General features: G+C 41.6%; 1 protein-coding gene across 1 annotated transcript in view; it reads left to right on the forward strand.

Moving 5' to 3' along the window:
* Positions 1–723: 723 nt before the first annotated feature.
* The window catches only part of Taf3 (TATA-box binding protein associated factor 3), a 159,225-nt gene continuing 143,198 nt past the window's right edge, over positions 724–16,750 (forward strand). Inside the window, exons 1-2 of the mRNA XM_036188737.1 lie at positions 724–1,115; positions 4,819–5,061. Coding sequence (XP_036044630.1) covers positions 950–1,115; positions 4,819–5,061 — 409 coding nt within the window. The 5' untranslated portion in view covers positions 724–949. The remainder of the gene's footprint in view (positions 1,116–4,818; positions 5,062–16,750) is intronic.

A 16,750-nucleotide genomic window follows, 5' to 3' on the forward strand; every position in this document is an offset into this window, starting at 1 on the left:
CTTAGCTATTTTAAAAGAAAGAACAGAAAACTGCACTAAAATAGTATTTATTTTGCTCACTACTTCTAGGGGCAAGCCGGTTCTCATTAATTGAGCTCGGAGGCCTTCTGCCCCTTAATCCCAGCTCTGTCACGAAGAGCATTGAATAATAGAATGAACAACCTGAGTTTACTAGCTTAGTTTGCTTTTTGGAGACGAAGTCTTTCTCCGTGGCTCAGGTTGGCCTCTAACTTATGATTCTTCTGCCTCAGCCTTCTGAGTGAATTCCTTGGATTTCATTCAGACCTCACAGTGGCAAACAACCGTTGCTTTTTATTCCATTTCATTTTGGATATAATCTTACATTTTATTATTTTATTTTATTTTGGCAAAGGAAGACTGAATCGAATCCGCGTTTTGGGGAGTAGCTTAAAGTCCCAACCCCCTCGTTTCACATTTAAATCTCTATCAACATTATTAATTATTAATCCTTTGACATTCCAGTGTCACACATTGCCTCCCTGGTTTGCCCCTGAACACATCGACATTCCCCTCTTACTTTCCTGCCAGTCGGGAGAGAAAGCCCCTGACACCTGTTGTCAAGGAGGCGTACACTCCACCTGCGCCCAGTCGCTCGGCTTCCGGCCGGTTTCCAGGCCCTAGAGTCGATCTCGAGACTATCGCTCCGCTCCCACGGGGCGGAGCCTGCGCCGCCTCCTTCTCGGCATTCTGCTTGTGCTGCCTCGCCCCGGCGGCCGTCCAGCGGGAGGCGGAGCGAGTCCAAAATGGCGGCTCTCAGGCTGGCGCGCTCCGTGCTGCTGAGGCTTTGAGGTGGTCGCCGGGAGCCAGAGGGGGGACGATTTCCCCGCCGCGGCGCCCCCAAAGAATGAATCGGGGGCTCTGCTGAGGCGAGACGGCGGGGCTGGAAAGCAGTGGCAGCAAAGGGCTGCGGTGGCGTCCACGCAGCGGGATGTGCGAGAGTTACTCCAGGTCGTTGTTGAGGGTCTCGGTGGCGCAGATCTGCCAGGCGCTGGGCTGGGACTCGGTGCAGCTCAGTGCCTGCCACCTCCTCACCGACGTCCTGCAGCGCTATCTGCAGCAGCTGGGCCGAGGCTGCCATCGGTACTCTGAACTCTGTGAGTCCTGGGGCTGCGTTGCGGGAGGGCTGCCCCCAAGCCGGTCACGAGTGACACCTCAGCCCCCCCCCCGCCCCCTTTGGGCGTCCCCTCCAGGGGTGGCGTTCCGAATCCGGCTTTGAGATGGGCGATCCTCTCAGACTCGGATGGTCCTGGGCTTCCACCGTCCCCTGCGAACTCCAGTCATCCCTTAGGTGCCTCTTCCTCATCCGCTAACTTCCCGCCACCAGCGGGAAAGCAGGGTCCCGGCTTGCAGCTCCACACCCTCTCACCTCTCCTGGTCCTGGAATGGTGCTTCGCTCTCTCTCATTGTCTTGGGTCTGCTGCGGCCGGAGCCACCCCAGAATGCTCTCCACCTCGCTCACCTTGCTCTCTTGCCTCCCTTGCCCGCAAACTACTACAACTAGTTGTCACAGGCGCTCCGTCTACCGGCCGTTTCTTACAAGGCTGGCCATTCTTGAGCTCCTAACTAGACTCGTTGACAGCTCTGCTCAGTCAGGGTCGTTGCCTCTTTTTTCGGCATCTGTTCGTTTCACAGACAGCATCTCCACTTGGTGCTTTTCAAGCCAGCTTTGTCGATTTCGCTGAATAACTTTGACAAGCATCTCAGCTACGCACGGAGTCCCTCCTTTATGTCTTTATGTCAGTGTTGATCGAAGTGTGATGGAAGGGATCATAGGTGATTTGCAAGGTTTCCCGGGTAATCAGGGCTGCAGTATCTATTGGCTTTTAAGTGAATGCCCCATAATATCTCTAGCCAGGAGTATTTAATAATTTGGAGCGTTTTAATAAAAGCTACAGATCATTTTATTGATGTGTGAAGCTGTGTGTGTGTGTGTGTGTGTGTGTGTGTTGTATTGGGTATACCATTCATTAAATTCCATGATATGAATTTTTGAGGGGAGGGGAGTGTTGAGACAGGGCTTCTCTATGTAGCCATGTCTGGAACTAGCTCTGTAGACCAGGCTGGCTTTGAACTTATAGAGATCCACCTGCCTTTGCCTCCCTAGTGCTGGGATTAAAGGTGTGTGCCACCACTGCTTGGCCAGCCGTAAGACTTTTAAAGTAGTAAGTTGTAGAACTAAATGTGTTTTATAGAGTACTTTGATCTGCTAAAGTGGTTCCTACCTTTAAAATTAAGACCTATAGATAGATTCATTGTACTTTAAGACTCCAAATGCCATTCCTACCCAAGTAATCAAACCCCAACACAAATCAGATCCTGTCTGTGATATAAATCTCATCCTGCCAATCATCTTTTTAAAACTATTTAGATTGTGTTCCATTTGCTACCATCTAAAAAATCTTAGCAGCACACAGTTCCCTTTGTGAGCCTGCATTTTTTTTTCTTATCTTCTGCTGCCCTAACATACTAATCTGCAACCATGCTGTGGTACTTACTTTTTCCAACACATTTGAAGCTATCCACTCCCATTCACATACTGTTTTACTGAATGTCCTTCTGGCCCACCAGCACTACCACTTACATTTTGAGATTTACTTATCACTTGCTCTGGGGAATTTGTGTTATCGGCTGTCATAATCCTGTGCATATTTCTCTTGTGCTATTTATCATCTTGCTCTGTAATTGTGTATGCATATATGTACCCTGTCCCAGGAGCCAAGTGGATTATATTCATATTCTGCATAAGTACCTAATATGCTAACTGATTGGAGCATGCTGATTGTATTTGTATTACCCAAGGGTGTGGCCAAAATAGTATAGAAACTCAGGAAACAGTTGTCTAGTAAAAGAGTGATAGTCTACAAATAGTGGCTACTTACTGAATAAGTTCCTAAAATGCACATTTTTTTTGGAGTGCTTGCTTTTCTAACGAGGGAATCCCAAAGTGGTATTCATTCAATTGCATCTTGAAAATATGCCATGGCAGAATGATTTTCAAGCCTTTGCTTCTTTGCCTTCAAGCCCCTCCTCCATTGTCCTTGAATATATTGTTACTATTATGTTTAAGACATTATATTTTGTTACCTAGTTCCTGAACAAAGGACGATGTTGTGTACCTTTTGAGTTTTCAGAATATCCCCTGAATACATGTTTACCTTTCATGCTGAGGAGTTCATGGATTTAAGCATTCCAAAGTAGCCAAGGGACCATTGTGCTTTCTTTCTTTTTCTATTGTATTTTATTTTTGAGGCAGGGTCTCTCTACATAGCCCTAGCTTCCTACAGCTCTGTGTAGACCAGGCTGGCCTCAAACTCACAGAGACCCATCTGTTTCTGCCTCATGAGTGCTGGGATAAAGATGTGGGCCATCATATCCAGTATGAACCTTTTTCTTAATTACCCATTTTTTTCCATAGTCAGTTTTCTTCCCTCCCCTAGACCCCCCACACCCCTACACACACACTTTTTATGAGATTATGATTGTCAGGTTCATTGTTCCCCATTTGGGTTTGGTGACTTGTTAGAAATGCTTATTTAAACAGACAATTTTAGATTGTAGGGTTGTAGACTATCCACTCATTTACTAGACAACTATTTCCTGAGTGTCTATACTATTTTGGCCACACCTTATGGTAATACAAATACAATCAGGGTGCTCCAATCAGTTAGAACATTAGCATTTATGCAGAATATGAATATAATCAGTTTGTCTCCTGGGAAAGAGTATTTTAAGAAAATTGTTCTGTCAGTGACATGTCTAGTAGGTAGAACTCGAAGCCACAGCTCTGCCTTGTCTGCCCTTTTACCTTCCAAAGCTCCCTTGAACCAGACATTGTGGTTCGCTTCTGTACACCCAGCACACAGAAGGCTGAGGCAGGAGGGTCACTGTGAGTTTGGGGCTAAGCTGTGTTATATAATGAGTTCTGTGTCAGTGTATTCTATATCTAGATCTTAACCACATAACACCTTTTTAGCTATCCTAGTCATGGTTAGAATATTATTTATAAAAAAAAACCTTTCATAAATCACTTTTTAAAAGTATATTGTGATTTTTCTATCTTGTCATTGGTTATAATGTCTCACTGTGCTTAGCTAATGTATAAATTAAAAGTTAGCATAGTTAAGCTATACATAGGCAAAAACTGTAGTTTATGTGGGTTTGTTACTGTCCAAGGTTCCGGCATCCACTGGGGTTGGTGTAATGTGTCTTCTGAGCCTAAAGGAGACCATTCTTCTGTTTTGTTTTTGAGACAGGGTTTCTCTGTGTGGCCCTGGCTCTTAATGGAACTCTGTCTGTTGACCATGCTGGTTTCAAACTCAGAGATCTGCCTGCCTCTGCTTCCAGGCAGGAGACCATTCTTTACTGATGTGATTATAGAAAAAAATATAGTTAGGGAAAAATATCTGAACTCTTTGGCAAGAAAAAGGGGGTCAAAGGGAGCATCAGAATGTGTTAGACTCTCAGAGACTATGAGGCATGTAGAGTTTAAGATGGTTCTGTTTTTACAGTGACAGTAATAAAGATTTTGATGAGAAGAAGTGAAATGTGTGCTTATTATTTAGTAAAAGGAAGAATGAGTATGATTTTTTCTTTTTTGTGCATCACTGAAATTATTTGCTTGTTTTTTGAGATAGGGCTTCTCTATATAACCTTTGGCTGTACTGGAATTCATTTTATATATCAGGCTGGCCTCAAACAAATTTATTTCAAACTATATATGTATATATTTTTTAATATTTTGAAAATAATCATGGATTTTCTTTCCAGTGATATGATTTGCTTTTGACTTTGTTTCAGATGGCCGAACAGACCCCATTTTGGATGATGTTGGTGAAGCCTTCCAACTTATGGGGGTTAATCTGCATGAACTAGAAGACTATATTCATAATATTGAACCTGTCACTTTCCCACATCAAATTCCTTCATTTCCTGTTAGCAAGAACAATGTCCTTCAGTTTCCTCAACCCGGAAGTAAAGATGCAGAAGAAAGAAAAGAATACATTCCTGATTACCTGCCGCCCATTGTATCTTCTCAAGAAGGTTTGTGTTATTTAATCCTCTCTTATTAGTGACCGCTTTGATGGAGTTTACATCTTTTTAGCATTCCATACTCTACTAACACGAACATTCTAGAAGTTCAGTCTCAGTGTTTTAAAGTGATTTACAAATTATTCTAACCCTTTAACGGACACGCTTGCAGCTGGTGTTGTCAGGCAGTCTTGGTGTGATCAAGGTTTTTTGTGATGAGACATTTCTTTCTTTTGTAACTTATAGATAGGAGAGAACAGAATGTGACCACATGGAATCTTCTTGGAACATGTTTTATACAAGAATGAGATATTGAGTTAGACTTTTGAAACAAAAGGGAACTTTAGGAATCTCCTCTCCTCCCATGATTTGATTACTGAAGAGCTGAATGTACCGCTGTATATGTGGGGATAATGAGTGTATTATGAGTACTTGCTGTTATGAGGCCTAGTTCTGTGTTTTGTTTTGTTTTCTTTTCTTTTTTTCTTTCTTTTTTTTTGTTTGTTTTTGATGAGTAGAAATACTTTTCTCTGGACCATTTAGAATTTTTGATTATAAAGAGGGTGGAGATGTAGCTCAGTTAGTTGGTAGAGTGCTTTCTTGCAATACAGGAAGCCTTGAATTCAACCCAAGCACTGTATAAAGTCAGGCATGATGGCACATACCTGTAATACCAGTATCCAAGAGGTAGAAGAAGGAGGATCAGAAATTCAAGGTCATCCGAGGCTGTATGGTGAGTTAAGGCCAGCCTGTGCTACATAAGATCCTGTCTCAAAGAAAAGGCAGACAAGCAGCTGGCTGGCTGGAAGAAAGGCTAGTTGGTTTCCAGGGTAAACAGGTTCACAGAGACAGAAAATGAATGGCATTTGCTAAGGCCAAGGGGAGAAAGGAATGGAGATTATGTTTAATGAGAATGGAGTCTGTGTTTGGAAAAACAATACATTGTAGAGACTGATGATGGTGATAGTTGTATGAGAATGTGAATATACTCAGTACCACAGAACTGTACCACTACAAAGTGGTTAAAATGGCCTGTGCGTGGACTCATACAGTATTTATACCTTGTGAGTGGCCTATTTCACACAGCATAATATCTTAATCCTTGTCTCCAGTGTTCGTGTGTCAGCATTGTCCACTTTGTTCTGTTTTTGTTTATTGAGACATAGTTCTGGCTCTCCTGGACCTCGTGTAGACCAGGCTGGACTCGAACTCAGAGATCCTTCTACCTCTGCCTTCTGGAGTGCTGGGATTAAAAGCAAGAGCCACCATGCCTGGTACATTGTCTGGTTTTTAAGGCTGGGTGATGTGACATTTTCATATTCCACATCTATTTCACCACCTCTTAATAGAAGCTGGTTGTTTTTAACCCATCACTTCCTATGAGTAAGGCTGTTATGACCATATGAGTATTGAGTGTAAATCCTTGTCTATGTCTGTGCCTCCAATTTTCTTGGGTGTATACCCAGCAGTGGATATGCTGTATTGGAATGAAATATATAATACAGAATTTTACTTGTTTGAGTGCTGGGCATTGAGCTCAGGGATTTGCACATGCTTCTTTGCTGAGCAACCCATCCACTTGTAAAGTTTTATTACATTGTGTGTGTGTGTGTGTGTGTGTGTGTGTGTGTGTGTGTCCACAGCATGTGTGTAGAGATCATTATTAGTTCTTTCCTTCAATTATATGGGTCCTGGGCATCAGAGCCAGGTCATCAGGCTTAACAGCAAGCTTCCTTACCTGCTGAGCCATCTCTCCTATCCCAGCATCTATCTAATTTTTGAAGAATCACACCGCTGTTTTCCAAAGCAACTGACGCCCTTTATCTTCCAACCAGGAGTGGCCAAAAGCTGCAATTTCTTACATTTTATTTTGTATAATCTCTTGTCCCCTAGCTTTTGAAGTATTATGTGCTTTTCATGGACTAGACTTAAACTTGGAGTGGGGTGTTTTACAATCCATGTGGCCATGCTGCCTGTCTGAAAACAGGACAAACAGTGGAGTTGTAGAGCTTCTTGGTGGATTGATGGGTTGCCGTCAGACCCTGGCTCTAGTGTATAGTGCATTCTACTGGAAAGTACTAGTGCTGTAATGCATCATCCTGAAAAGGAAGCCCTCCCCCATGTTGGCAGTAGCCATGGTAGACAGGGAAGGTACTTATGGTAAGCTTTCTTTCTTTCCTTTTCTTGGGAGGTGGTGGCAGATGGGATGTAAATCTGGTTAGAATTGGGGTGTGGGTGTGTGCATGCCTGTGGAAACCAGAGGAAGATGTCAGCTGTCCCGCTCCTGGTTGTCTGCCTTGATCCCTCACTGAGGTGTGGCTTTACACTGATCCTGGACTTGACTGCTTTTCAGCTGGCCTGGCTGCCCAGTGGTCCACTTTTGTTCTGCAAATCACAGTACTGGGGTTACAGGTGTGCATGGCACACCCAGCTTTTCACAGGGTGCTGGGCGTCCAAGTTTAGGTACTCATTCCTGCCCAGCAAGCATACTTCCCCACTAAGCATCTGTCTCCCCTTCAAGGTCACTTTTTAAAAGTTCTCATCATTCTCTGGTGGTCTGAGTCCGGTAAACGACAGACTGCTCTGTAGCTCAGCACTTTCTCTTTAAGTTCTTGTGGAGGAAAAAAACAAACAAACAAACAAAAACAAAAAACAAAGAAGAAGAAGATCTTGTGGAGGAATACCCAGTGGAGCCAGGAGTTAGTGACACAGGGCAGAGAGTGGTGTGCCAAAGAAAGTGCTCCATCCACCTGATGGCCCTGAATGGAGCTGAGCATCCTTTGTCCTGTGAGGCTGGTCAGAAGTCCAGCTTTCTCTTCTCTCTGGGCCTACTGCTGTGGTATCAGACTGTGGACCTCAGGGCATACCTCAGCCATCGCCAGCTTTCCTTAGTAACTGCTGAGCATTCTGCGCATCTCCACCTTTGATTCAGTGTGCTTATGACCTTTATTTACAGTTGGGGAAATCCCACTTAGATGCAGTTCTCTTTAAACCCTTGATTGTTTAATGATAGTGGGTTTTTAGCTTAGAAACCTACTTTTGGTATATCTGCTTTAAACAGACATTATTTACTTTTAAAATGTTACTACTGCATCTAAATACCAATATTAATGAAGGATTTGGGGGTGGGGCAGTGGCCAGGTAGTAACTGGATTGACTAGAACTATTGTCTCCTTCAGTAAGGCTGTGTGAAGTGGTCCTGGAATTCCTTTCTTGTTAGTGTTGATAAATGTGGTTACTTAAAGATCCAAGACATCTTCATGAAGATAGTACTAAGAATCCCTGACCTACATGTCCTCTCATCCTGTGAAAATTAATCCTTGTATGTCTGTGAAGTTTTTATCTCCCAGTATACTTAGTGGTACACAAAATTTGTAATTGTGTTCTGAAAACATGAATGAAACTCAAATGCTTGGAAGAAACAAGGAATTAGAGCAAGAAACTTTTAAAAAAAATGCTAATATATTAGTAATCAATACATCAATTAAAAAATTATTTATATTTATTTAGTTTGTTAGTTTTGGCTCCATTTATTTATTTATTTTTGAGGCAGGGTTTCTCTGTGTCACAGTGCTGGCTGTCCTAGAACTTGCTTTGGTTCCATTTATTTATTTGTTTGTTTGTTTGTTTATTTTTGAGGCAGGGTTTCTCTGTGTCACAGTGCTGGCTGTCCTAGAACTCGCTTTGTAGACCAGGATGGCCTCAAATTCACAGAGATCCACTTGCCTCTGCCTCTGAAGTGCTACGATTAAAGGCATGTGCCACCACCGCCAGGCTCATCAATGGTTTTTGAAATGATGTGATCACTAGTTTTATATTAGTGAATCACATAGAGGCCAAGTAAGCAACCAAGATTTATGTGTATTGTCATGTATTTGGCGTGTGACTGAGCTAGACTAGTCCCTCCTACCCTTCCCTCCCTCCCCATAGTTGCTTTGTTTGTTTGTTTTGGGGGTTGGTTTGCCTGTTTCCTCTGAGGTGGGTAGGGTTCTAGTACTATAACCCAAACGAACATGGACTTGACTCTGTAGCCCAGGCCGGCTTTAACTGATGAGCAGGCTTCTCTGGGACTGGGACTGCAGCTCTCCTTTCTAGTGTAGAACTTCAGCCCACACTCATTGTCCCTTTTAAAATGTTCTCAATTGAACTGTTTTGCAGTTTTCTTATTTACTACCGACTAGACGGCCTACTTAAGCAACTTAAGTTGCTTGATAATTTGAGAAGGAAGGGTTCTTTTTAAGAATTGGATTTATGCCAGGCAGTGCCGCCTTTAATCCCAGCATTCAGGAGGCAGAGGCAAGTGGTTCTCTATGAGTTAGAGGCCAGCCTGGTCTGCAGAATGAGTTCCAGGACAGCCAGGGCTACACAGAGAAATCCTGTCTTGTAAACCAAAGGGGAAAAAAGAAAAAAGAACTGGATATAGGAGGCCAAGAGTGTAGCCTAGTGGTTAGAACATTTGCTTTGAATCTGCAGAGCCCCTGAGTCAGTCCCCAGCACTTCAGAAAACAACAAAGACGGCAACAAATAAGGAAGAGGCAAGACATTTGGACCTAGAAAATCATGGATTTGTTTTCCTTTATTTTTATTTGATGTAATACAATTCCTATAAAGTTATGGCTATCATACTTAAATGCTGCCAAATAAATGTAGCTAAAATATCAGCTTTATAGTAAGTAGTGAAAATACACGAGAAGAAAGAAACATTGGGGTTTCTTTTCTTGATTATTTGAAGTGAAATGATCTCACTTAAAATTGTTTTGGCATTAGAAACCATAAACTTAGCTGGGTATGGTGGTGCATGCCTTTAGTCTCAGCACTCGGGAGTCAGTGCTAGGCAGATCTTTGAGTTCAAGGCCAGCCTCGACTACAAAGTGAGTTCCAGGACAGTCAGGGCTACACAGAGAAACCCTGTTTCAAAAAACCAAAGGGGCCGGGCGGTGGTAGCGCATGCCTGTAATCCCAGCACTCGGGAGGCAGAGCCAGGTGGATCCCTGTGAGTTCGAGGCCAGCCTGGTCTACAGAGTGAGATCCAGGAAAGGTGCAAAGCTACACAGGGAAACCCTGTCTCGAAAAACAAAAACAAAAACAAAAAAAAGGCGGGGGGGGGGGGGGGGGGGAAGGGAGGGGAGAAAGAATAAAAGAAATGGTAACAATTAAAAGAGAAACCACTACATTTATTTATTTATTTTTTACTTTATGTGTATGGGTGTTTATTTGTTTTGTTTGTTTGTTTTTTTTTTTTGTTTTTTTTTTTTTGAGCTGAGGACCGAACCCAGGGTCTTGTGCTTGCTAGGCAAGCACTCTACCACTGAGCTAGATCCCCAACCCCGTGTATGGGTGTTTTACCACCTTTATATCTGTGTACCATAGTATGTCTGATTCTGTGGAGCTAAAGACACAAACAGTGATAAGCTGCTTTCTAGAGCGTGCTGCAAATTTGAAGAGCAGCCAGGGCTACAGCTCCCTGTTCTTACTTATCTGAGATAAAGTCTCTCTTCATTGCCTGGCTGGTCTTGAACTCCGGGTGTAAGTGAGTCTCCCACTAAAAGTAGACAAGAGTTGCCTTCTCTCACATCATTGCCCACACTTATGCATTATCTGTCTGATAATAGCCTTTCTCAACCAATGTGAGATAATGTGAATGCAGTTTATATTTCCCTAAAGATTATCGATGGTTGAGCATATTTAAATGTATATGTTACTATCCATGTGTCTTCTTAGAAATACCCATTGTGGTCATGCAGATATCTCCAGTTCAAGATCAGGACTATAGGGATTTTACTTTTTTATTCTATATCAATATGTGTTTTATCTAAACTAACAGTTCCAGTTCTCAGGGATAACGAAGAATATTCTATAATTGCTCATTTTCTTATCTCAGAGTATACATCATATTGATACTGTCATTTATGATTACTAAAGTGGGTAAAAGCATTTGGTATTGTTTTGTTTGCACACACTACCTTATCCAAGTTTTGAGAAAGCTGTTTTGTGTGTACACTGCCAGGTCATGTAGCTGCTTTCTTGTCTTTTCCTACCTTGTTGCCCAGGTTTTGAGTGTCTGTTGTTTGTGTTTCTCTCAACTTTTGATTGTTGGGGTGTTATTTTTGGTATGTAATCGCTTTTTGCTTTAAAAAATTGCAAGTGTGGTTACAGACGCTCCTTTGAATTACTATGGAGTTACTTCCCAATGAACATATTGTAATCTGAACATACCATAAATTAAAATGCGTGTATAGGCAAACTGACAAGCTCCTGGAGAGAATCCCATTTACTCAGTGACCCAGGGGTGGGCTTCTTGCCTTTGCCCAGCAACTGAAGAAAGTATTGAACATCCAAACCTCGAAGTACAATGCCTCCTTTGCTATCATCATAACATCTAGAAATCCTAAGCTGAACTATTGCTCTAGTCAAGGCTGGCAGTAGTGTTGGTAACCTTCTAGGAGGTTCAAGGTAGTTTCTCCAGCTCCACAGTGCGCCCTCTTCTGTTGCTTTTGTGTAATGCCCCCAAATACTGTGACTTTTCTATCCCTGTTCCCCCATGCTTTTATCTGGATCTTTCCTTTTCCTTCAAGTTAGTTTTCCTAGTGCTCTCGAAAGATTAGTGTCTATATATTACTTTAAATTATAATTTTGACGCATTTTGAGGGAAAGCAAAGTATGTACCCCAACTATAAGTATTGGTGGTTTTTAACTTTAGTGTACAATAACGTGAAGAATATGAATGTTCTTTTTGTGTTTAAGTATGTGGGGTAAGATGGTTCAGTTGGCAAATCCTGGTACTGTTGAGTGGGGAGGACTCAAGGGATGTGTTCCCCTGCAGACCTAAGAGACCTCCTTGCAGCCATCGGGAGAATGATCATAGGAAAGAGCACAGTTGGGGCATGCTTCATGCATAGATTTGGTTATAGAGTTTTTCTAGAGAATTCACTACACAGGGAGCCAACGTTTCACAGTTGGGAGACTGTGGGTGATCAAATATGTAAACATACCGACCTTAAAGAAAATGTCCAGATGTTGAGTTAAAGTTTACAGTAAGGGAATATTCCAACACCTTTTATGCTTTTTGAAAAAAAAGTTTAAGATTATGTAATATGCCAAGGACCTTGGGCCCAGGGCAGACAAGGGTGTTTGTTCTGAGCAGCAGATGCACTTGCTGTACACCAGATGGCTGGAGAGCTGGCTACTGACGTGTCTTCCATGTGCCAGACATCCACTGTGACCCGGGCTGGGGACAGAGGTTCTCTCCCCCATCTCTGAATTTAGTGGCAGTACTTAAAGGCGGCCCTGCTTTCATTGTAGGGCAGTGAACTTACAGCCTTTCAGGTGTTTGTTTTCTTTCTCTGAAGTAGGGTCTAGCTAGGAAACCTAGGCTAGCCTGAACTTGCAGTCTTCCTGCCTCTGTTGCCTGAGTACTAGGACGCTGGCATGTGCCACAGTGTCTGACTCTTTCGGTTCCATCTAAATCAGTTCTGTTACAGATAATTAAGCGTTAGTCCTGAGGTTTGAGGATTCAAGTTTCAGGTTATCTGTCTAACTGCATTTGTACCTGGTGCTACACTGTCTACTGCTAACATGGGATTTTCGCTGCACTGATTGGTAGCTTGGCATTCACTGCAACAGACAGTACAGAGCTGCGGTTTTTCCTCCCAAATATGATAGACCTCATAAATAGAAATAATTATGATTGAACTGGGAAAATTATTTGATCTGATAAACTGGGGGATAATTACTTCCTTGGGATTATAATTGAATGACACAGGTTATCTTACTATAGGTCTTGGATGTGTTTTTCTGAAAATAGGTTCACATTTACCATTATTTTTCCTAAAAATCTATAGTGGGTATAATGATTGACATAACACAGCTTCAAACCACAGTGCAGTTAGTATGTCTGTAATTACATCTCCCCCTGAACCTTTCTAACCTGCGAATAACAACAGCGTGGGAGGTGAAGCCCATAGTAGGCCTAGTTTGCTTCTGCTTAGGGGAGTCTTCTGCATTCTGCCTGAGGGGTATTCTGCATCTTCTCTCCCACAGAAACTTCTTTGCACTTCCACTTCCACAGTTAGTCCTGTAAGAAAAATGAAGCTATGTGAGAGTGTATTATCACTTTCTCTATGTGTTTTCCACTGGTTTGTAGTAATAGACTTATTTTTAGTAATCGTTTCTTTTATAGTTTTTAGTTTCTTTTTTTGAAACTGCTGGGTATATTTAAGATATTTTTATTTAAAAATATTTAGTTAGTTATTTGTATCTTATTTTACCAAAGAGGAAAAAAACAGGTAATGCTTCCTCTTTGTGCCTCTCCTCTTATCCCTGCTGTACTCTGTCTCCCTGTCTTGTTCTCTCTCTCTCTCTCTCTCTCTCTCTCTCTCTCTCTCTCTCTCTCTACTCTATGACAAGTTTTATTGTTCTGCTAATTAACTTTTGGCAATTGGTGCATTGTATAGTACAATACCCCATGTGTGAGGTGTATACTTTCCCTCATTTCTTCAGACTTGGTTTCAACCAACTTTTGTTTTTTTGTGACTGGGTTTCTCTGTATAGCCCTGGCTGTCCTAGAACTCTTTCTGTAGATGAAGTTGGCCTCAAACTCACAGAGATCCACCTGCCTCTGCTTCCTGAGTGCTGGGATTAAAGGCAAGCATCACCACTGCCAGGCTCAACTAACAATTTTTAATAAAATGTTGTATAGTCAAATATATCGATAAACACTGATGTTGCTGGTGTTATCTCGTTGGAGAGGTGATGCACTGTGGTGTATGGAAGAAACTCGGTCCTTCTGTAATGTGGAGGTGACTGCAATTCAGTATGCTGCACCTTCCCTTTCTTGTTTGTATCAATAAATATCCAATCAAGTGCCTGAGTGTTTTAAAATTGTGAGTAAAAGCAGCTTCAGCTGTTTATTCACGACTTGTTTTAGACCTTCTCATTTCCATTTTCCCATTTAGCTGTGTGGAGTTTTTCTGGGATGATCACATGTAAATCTGTTGAACATGTGCCCGCCGTGAGGAAACATCTGCATTTAGAACAGGTCCCTGTTAGCAAAGTCCCATGTTGTCCTTTCAGAACTCAAGTTTCCTTTCCAAAGCTTAAAATTATTGACCATTGTCAGCTTCTTTTTCTTATGCTTTATTTTTAAGCATTATCATCCAGTTTGAGCAAAGTACATGTTAGAAATGAACTCATTCTCCCATTCTAAAGCAGCAGACTTCTTTCTTTATGTGGCCCCCTCTCTCCTACCTTATGAAAGAGTCTTTGGGTGATGGAGTCATGTCTCTTCCCTTCTTAGACTCCGGTTGTGTGTTGTGTTTACTTGTACCCATATTTTTCTTTATTCTTTGTACATTTTAAGCAGTGTATCCTAATTTACTTAGCTAGTCTCTTATCGTTGGACATTTGCCTTATTTTAAGATGTCAAAGCCTCACAGCATTGCTCCCTGTGTACATTTTTCTTTTATATTATTTCCTTATGACAAATTCTCAGGAGTTTGGGGGTCAAGGGTATGAACATGTTTATGAGTTTTGACACATCTTACACTCTGGTTTCAAAAAGCATTGCATCAGTGTACAGAGCCACAGTGAAAGTGTGATTGGGCCACATTCCAGCAGGCTCACTAAATGAATTTCAAAGCCTCTTTTTTCCCTCTGGTTAGATAAACATTTTTGGAGACAGGGTCATTTGTCTTTCAAGCTTTAACTTAAAATGTAGTAACTACCAAAAACCTTAACATCCCTGCCCCCGGCTAGAATTATGGTCACTCAGTAGATTTGATTGTCCTCGGCATCCCTATGTACTTCTGTAAGTGTGCATGAATACATGTGTGTCTGGAGTGCCCATTGTAGTGTAGCTTACCATATATGATTTTACATGCTGCATTTCCCATGTGATTAATTCATAGCTACTCTGTGATAGCTATTGACTATTTTCTATTTGCTGGACATTTGGGAGGCCTAGGTTAATGGTAAATATGTAAAGTGGACTGATCCGGTTTGAGTGGACCATTAGTCATGATCAGCTGTGTTGGTGGAAGATTTGTGTTTGAGATATGTAGTATTATTGAGTTAAGCGAGTTTGTTGGGTAATTTTATCTGGAATGCTTACTTAGTAAATATTTGTGCATATATACCTAAAGAATTAGCCACTCAGATTTAAAGTGAAGGTTGAGAGGTCTCTGAGATAAAGGTAAAGAATATTGTTCAGTGCCGCTGGATAGTCTCTTCAACTACCATTGCAAATGGCCACATGACAGGCCATCCCTGTGTTAAACATTCACAGGTCCAGTAACGCAGGACAGTCATTCATCTCCTCCCCCTCCTCAGCTGATCCTTCTAAATTGGTAGATGTTTTATTTGCACTTTCTGCTTTTATGGTTTTTCTTTTCTTTTTTCTCATGAGACAGTGTCTCATCTATCCAGGCTGGCCCTGAACTCACTGAGGATGACTTTGAACTCCTGCTCCTACCTCTCGAATGTGGGATTATAGACCAGCATCCCTCACCCAACTCTTTGTAGTTTGTTTGATGTCATCATTAAGCATAACTTGGGGAAAAGTGATTTTAATCTTTGATACACTGGTAGTGTCCATGGACTCCAGTTTTTCTTTTCTTTCATTTTGAGCAGTTTTGATGTTTGTAAGGATTAGAATTTCATGGTTTGTATTATTCCTTAGAGATCATAAAAGAGCAAAGAAAGATTTACTTCTTGTGGCCTTTGGATTATTTTGTAAATTGAAGGCAGAATTAAGTTTAGGAGGTCACATTTTCACAAATCTTCAAATATTTTCTATTATTTTCATAGAAATTATAATATATCAACTATTTTCAAGTATGCCTTTAAAATGTAAAATGTCAGTAAAATGAAAAATTAAGTTGCTTAAAGAAAAGTGAGCTGGGCGGTGGTGGCGCACGCCTTTAATCCCAGCACTCGGGAGTCAGAGCCAGGCGGATCTCAGTGAGTTCAAGGCCAGCCTGGTCTACAGAGCGAGTCCCAGGAAAGCCAGGACTGTTACACAAAGAAACCCTGTCTCAAAAAACAAAACAAAACAAAACAAAAAAAGAAAGAAAGAAAGAAAAGAAAAAGAAAAAAAGAAAGATTTTATTATATAAGATGAATCTTGGGACAAGAACCTGAATTTTCTTACTTTGAAAAGATGTAACAGTATGAAAAATATTTTATACAATAGTATTTGCATAGTAATGGTTAATATATTTTATAGTAAAACATTTTGTTGATTTTTTTTAAAGATTGTGTGTGTTAATATGTCCACATGCATGCACAGGTACACTTTGAGACCTGAAATGGGCATTGGTTGCCCTGGAGCTGAAGTTACAGGCCATTGTGAGCTGCCTTATAAAGGTGCTGAGAGCTGAACTGTGGTCCTCTGCAAGAGCAGCTCGTGCTCTTAACCACTGAGCCATCTCTCTCCAGCCTGGTAGTAAAATCTCTAATAAAATTGTTTTCATTGTCCTTTAGACAAGCTTCTGTAAATTATATACAAAAGGAATTAAAATGTGTGAAGATCACATCAGATCCGTTTGCTGAATGGCAAGCACTGAGTTTCCCAATGTAAAGAGGGTTAAAGTGGGAAAGCAAACCACGCCTGTCAGATCTAATGGCATGATTGCATTTTAACACCTCTCTTTAGTGCACAGTGTGGCTGACAGATGCAACTGGGAATAGTTAGAAAAACTGGGAA

This window comes from Onychomys torridus, chromosome 5 (genome assembly GCF_903995425.1).
Source record: "Onychomys torridus chromosome 5, mOncTor1.1, whole genome shotgun sequence".
NCBI lineage: Eukaryota > Metazoa > Chordata > Mammalia > Rodentia > Cricetidae > Onychomys > Onychomys torridus.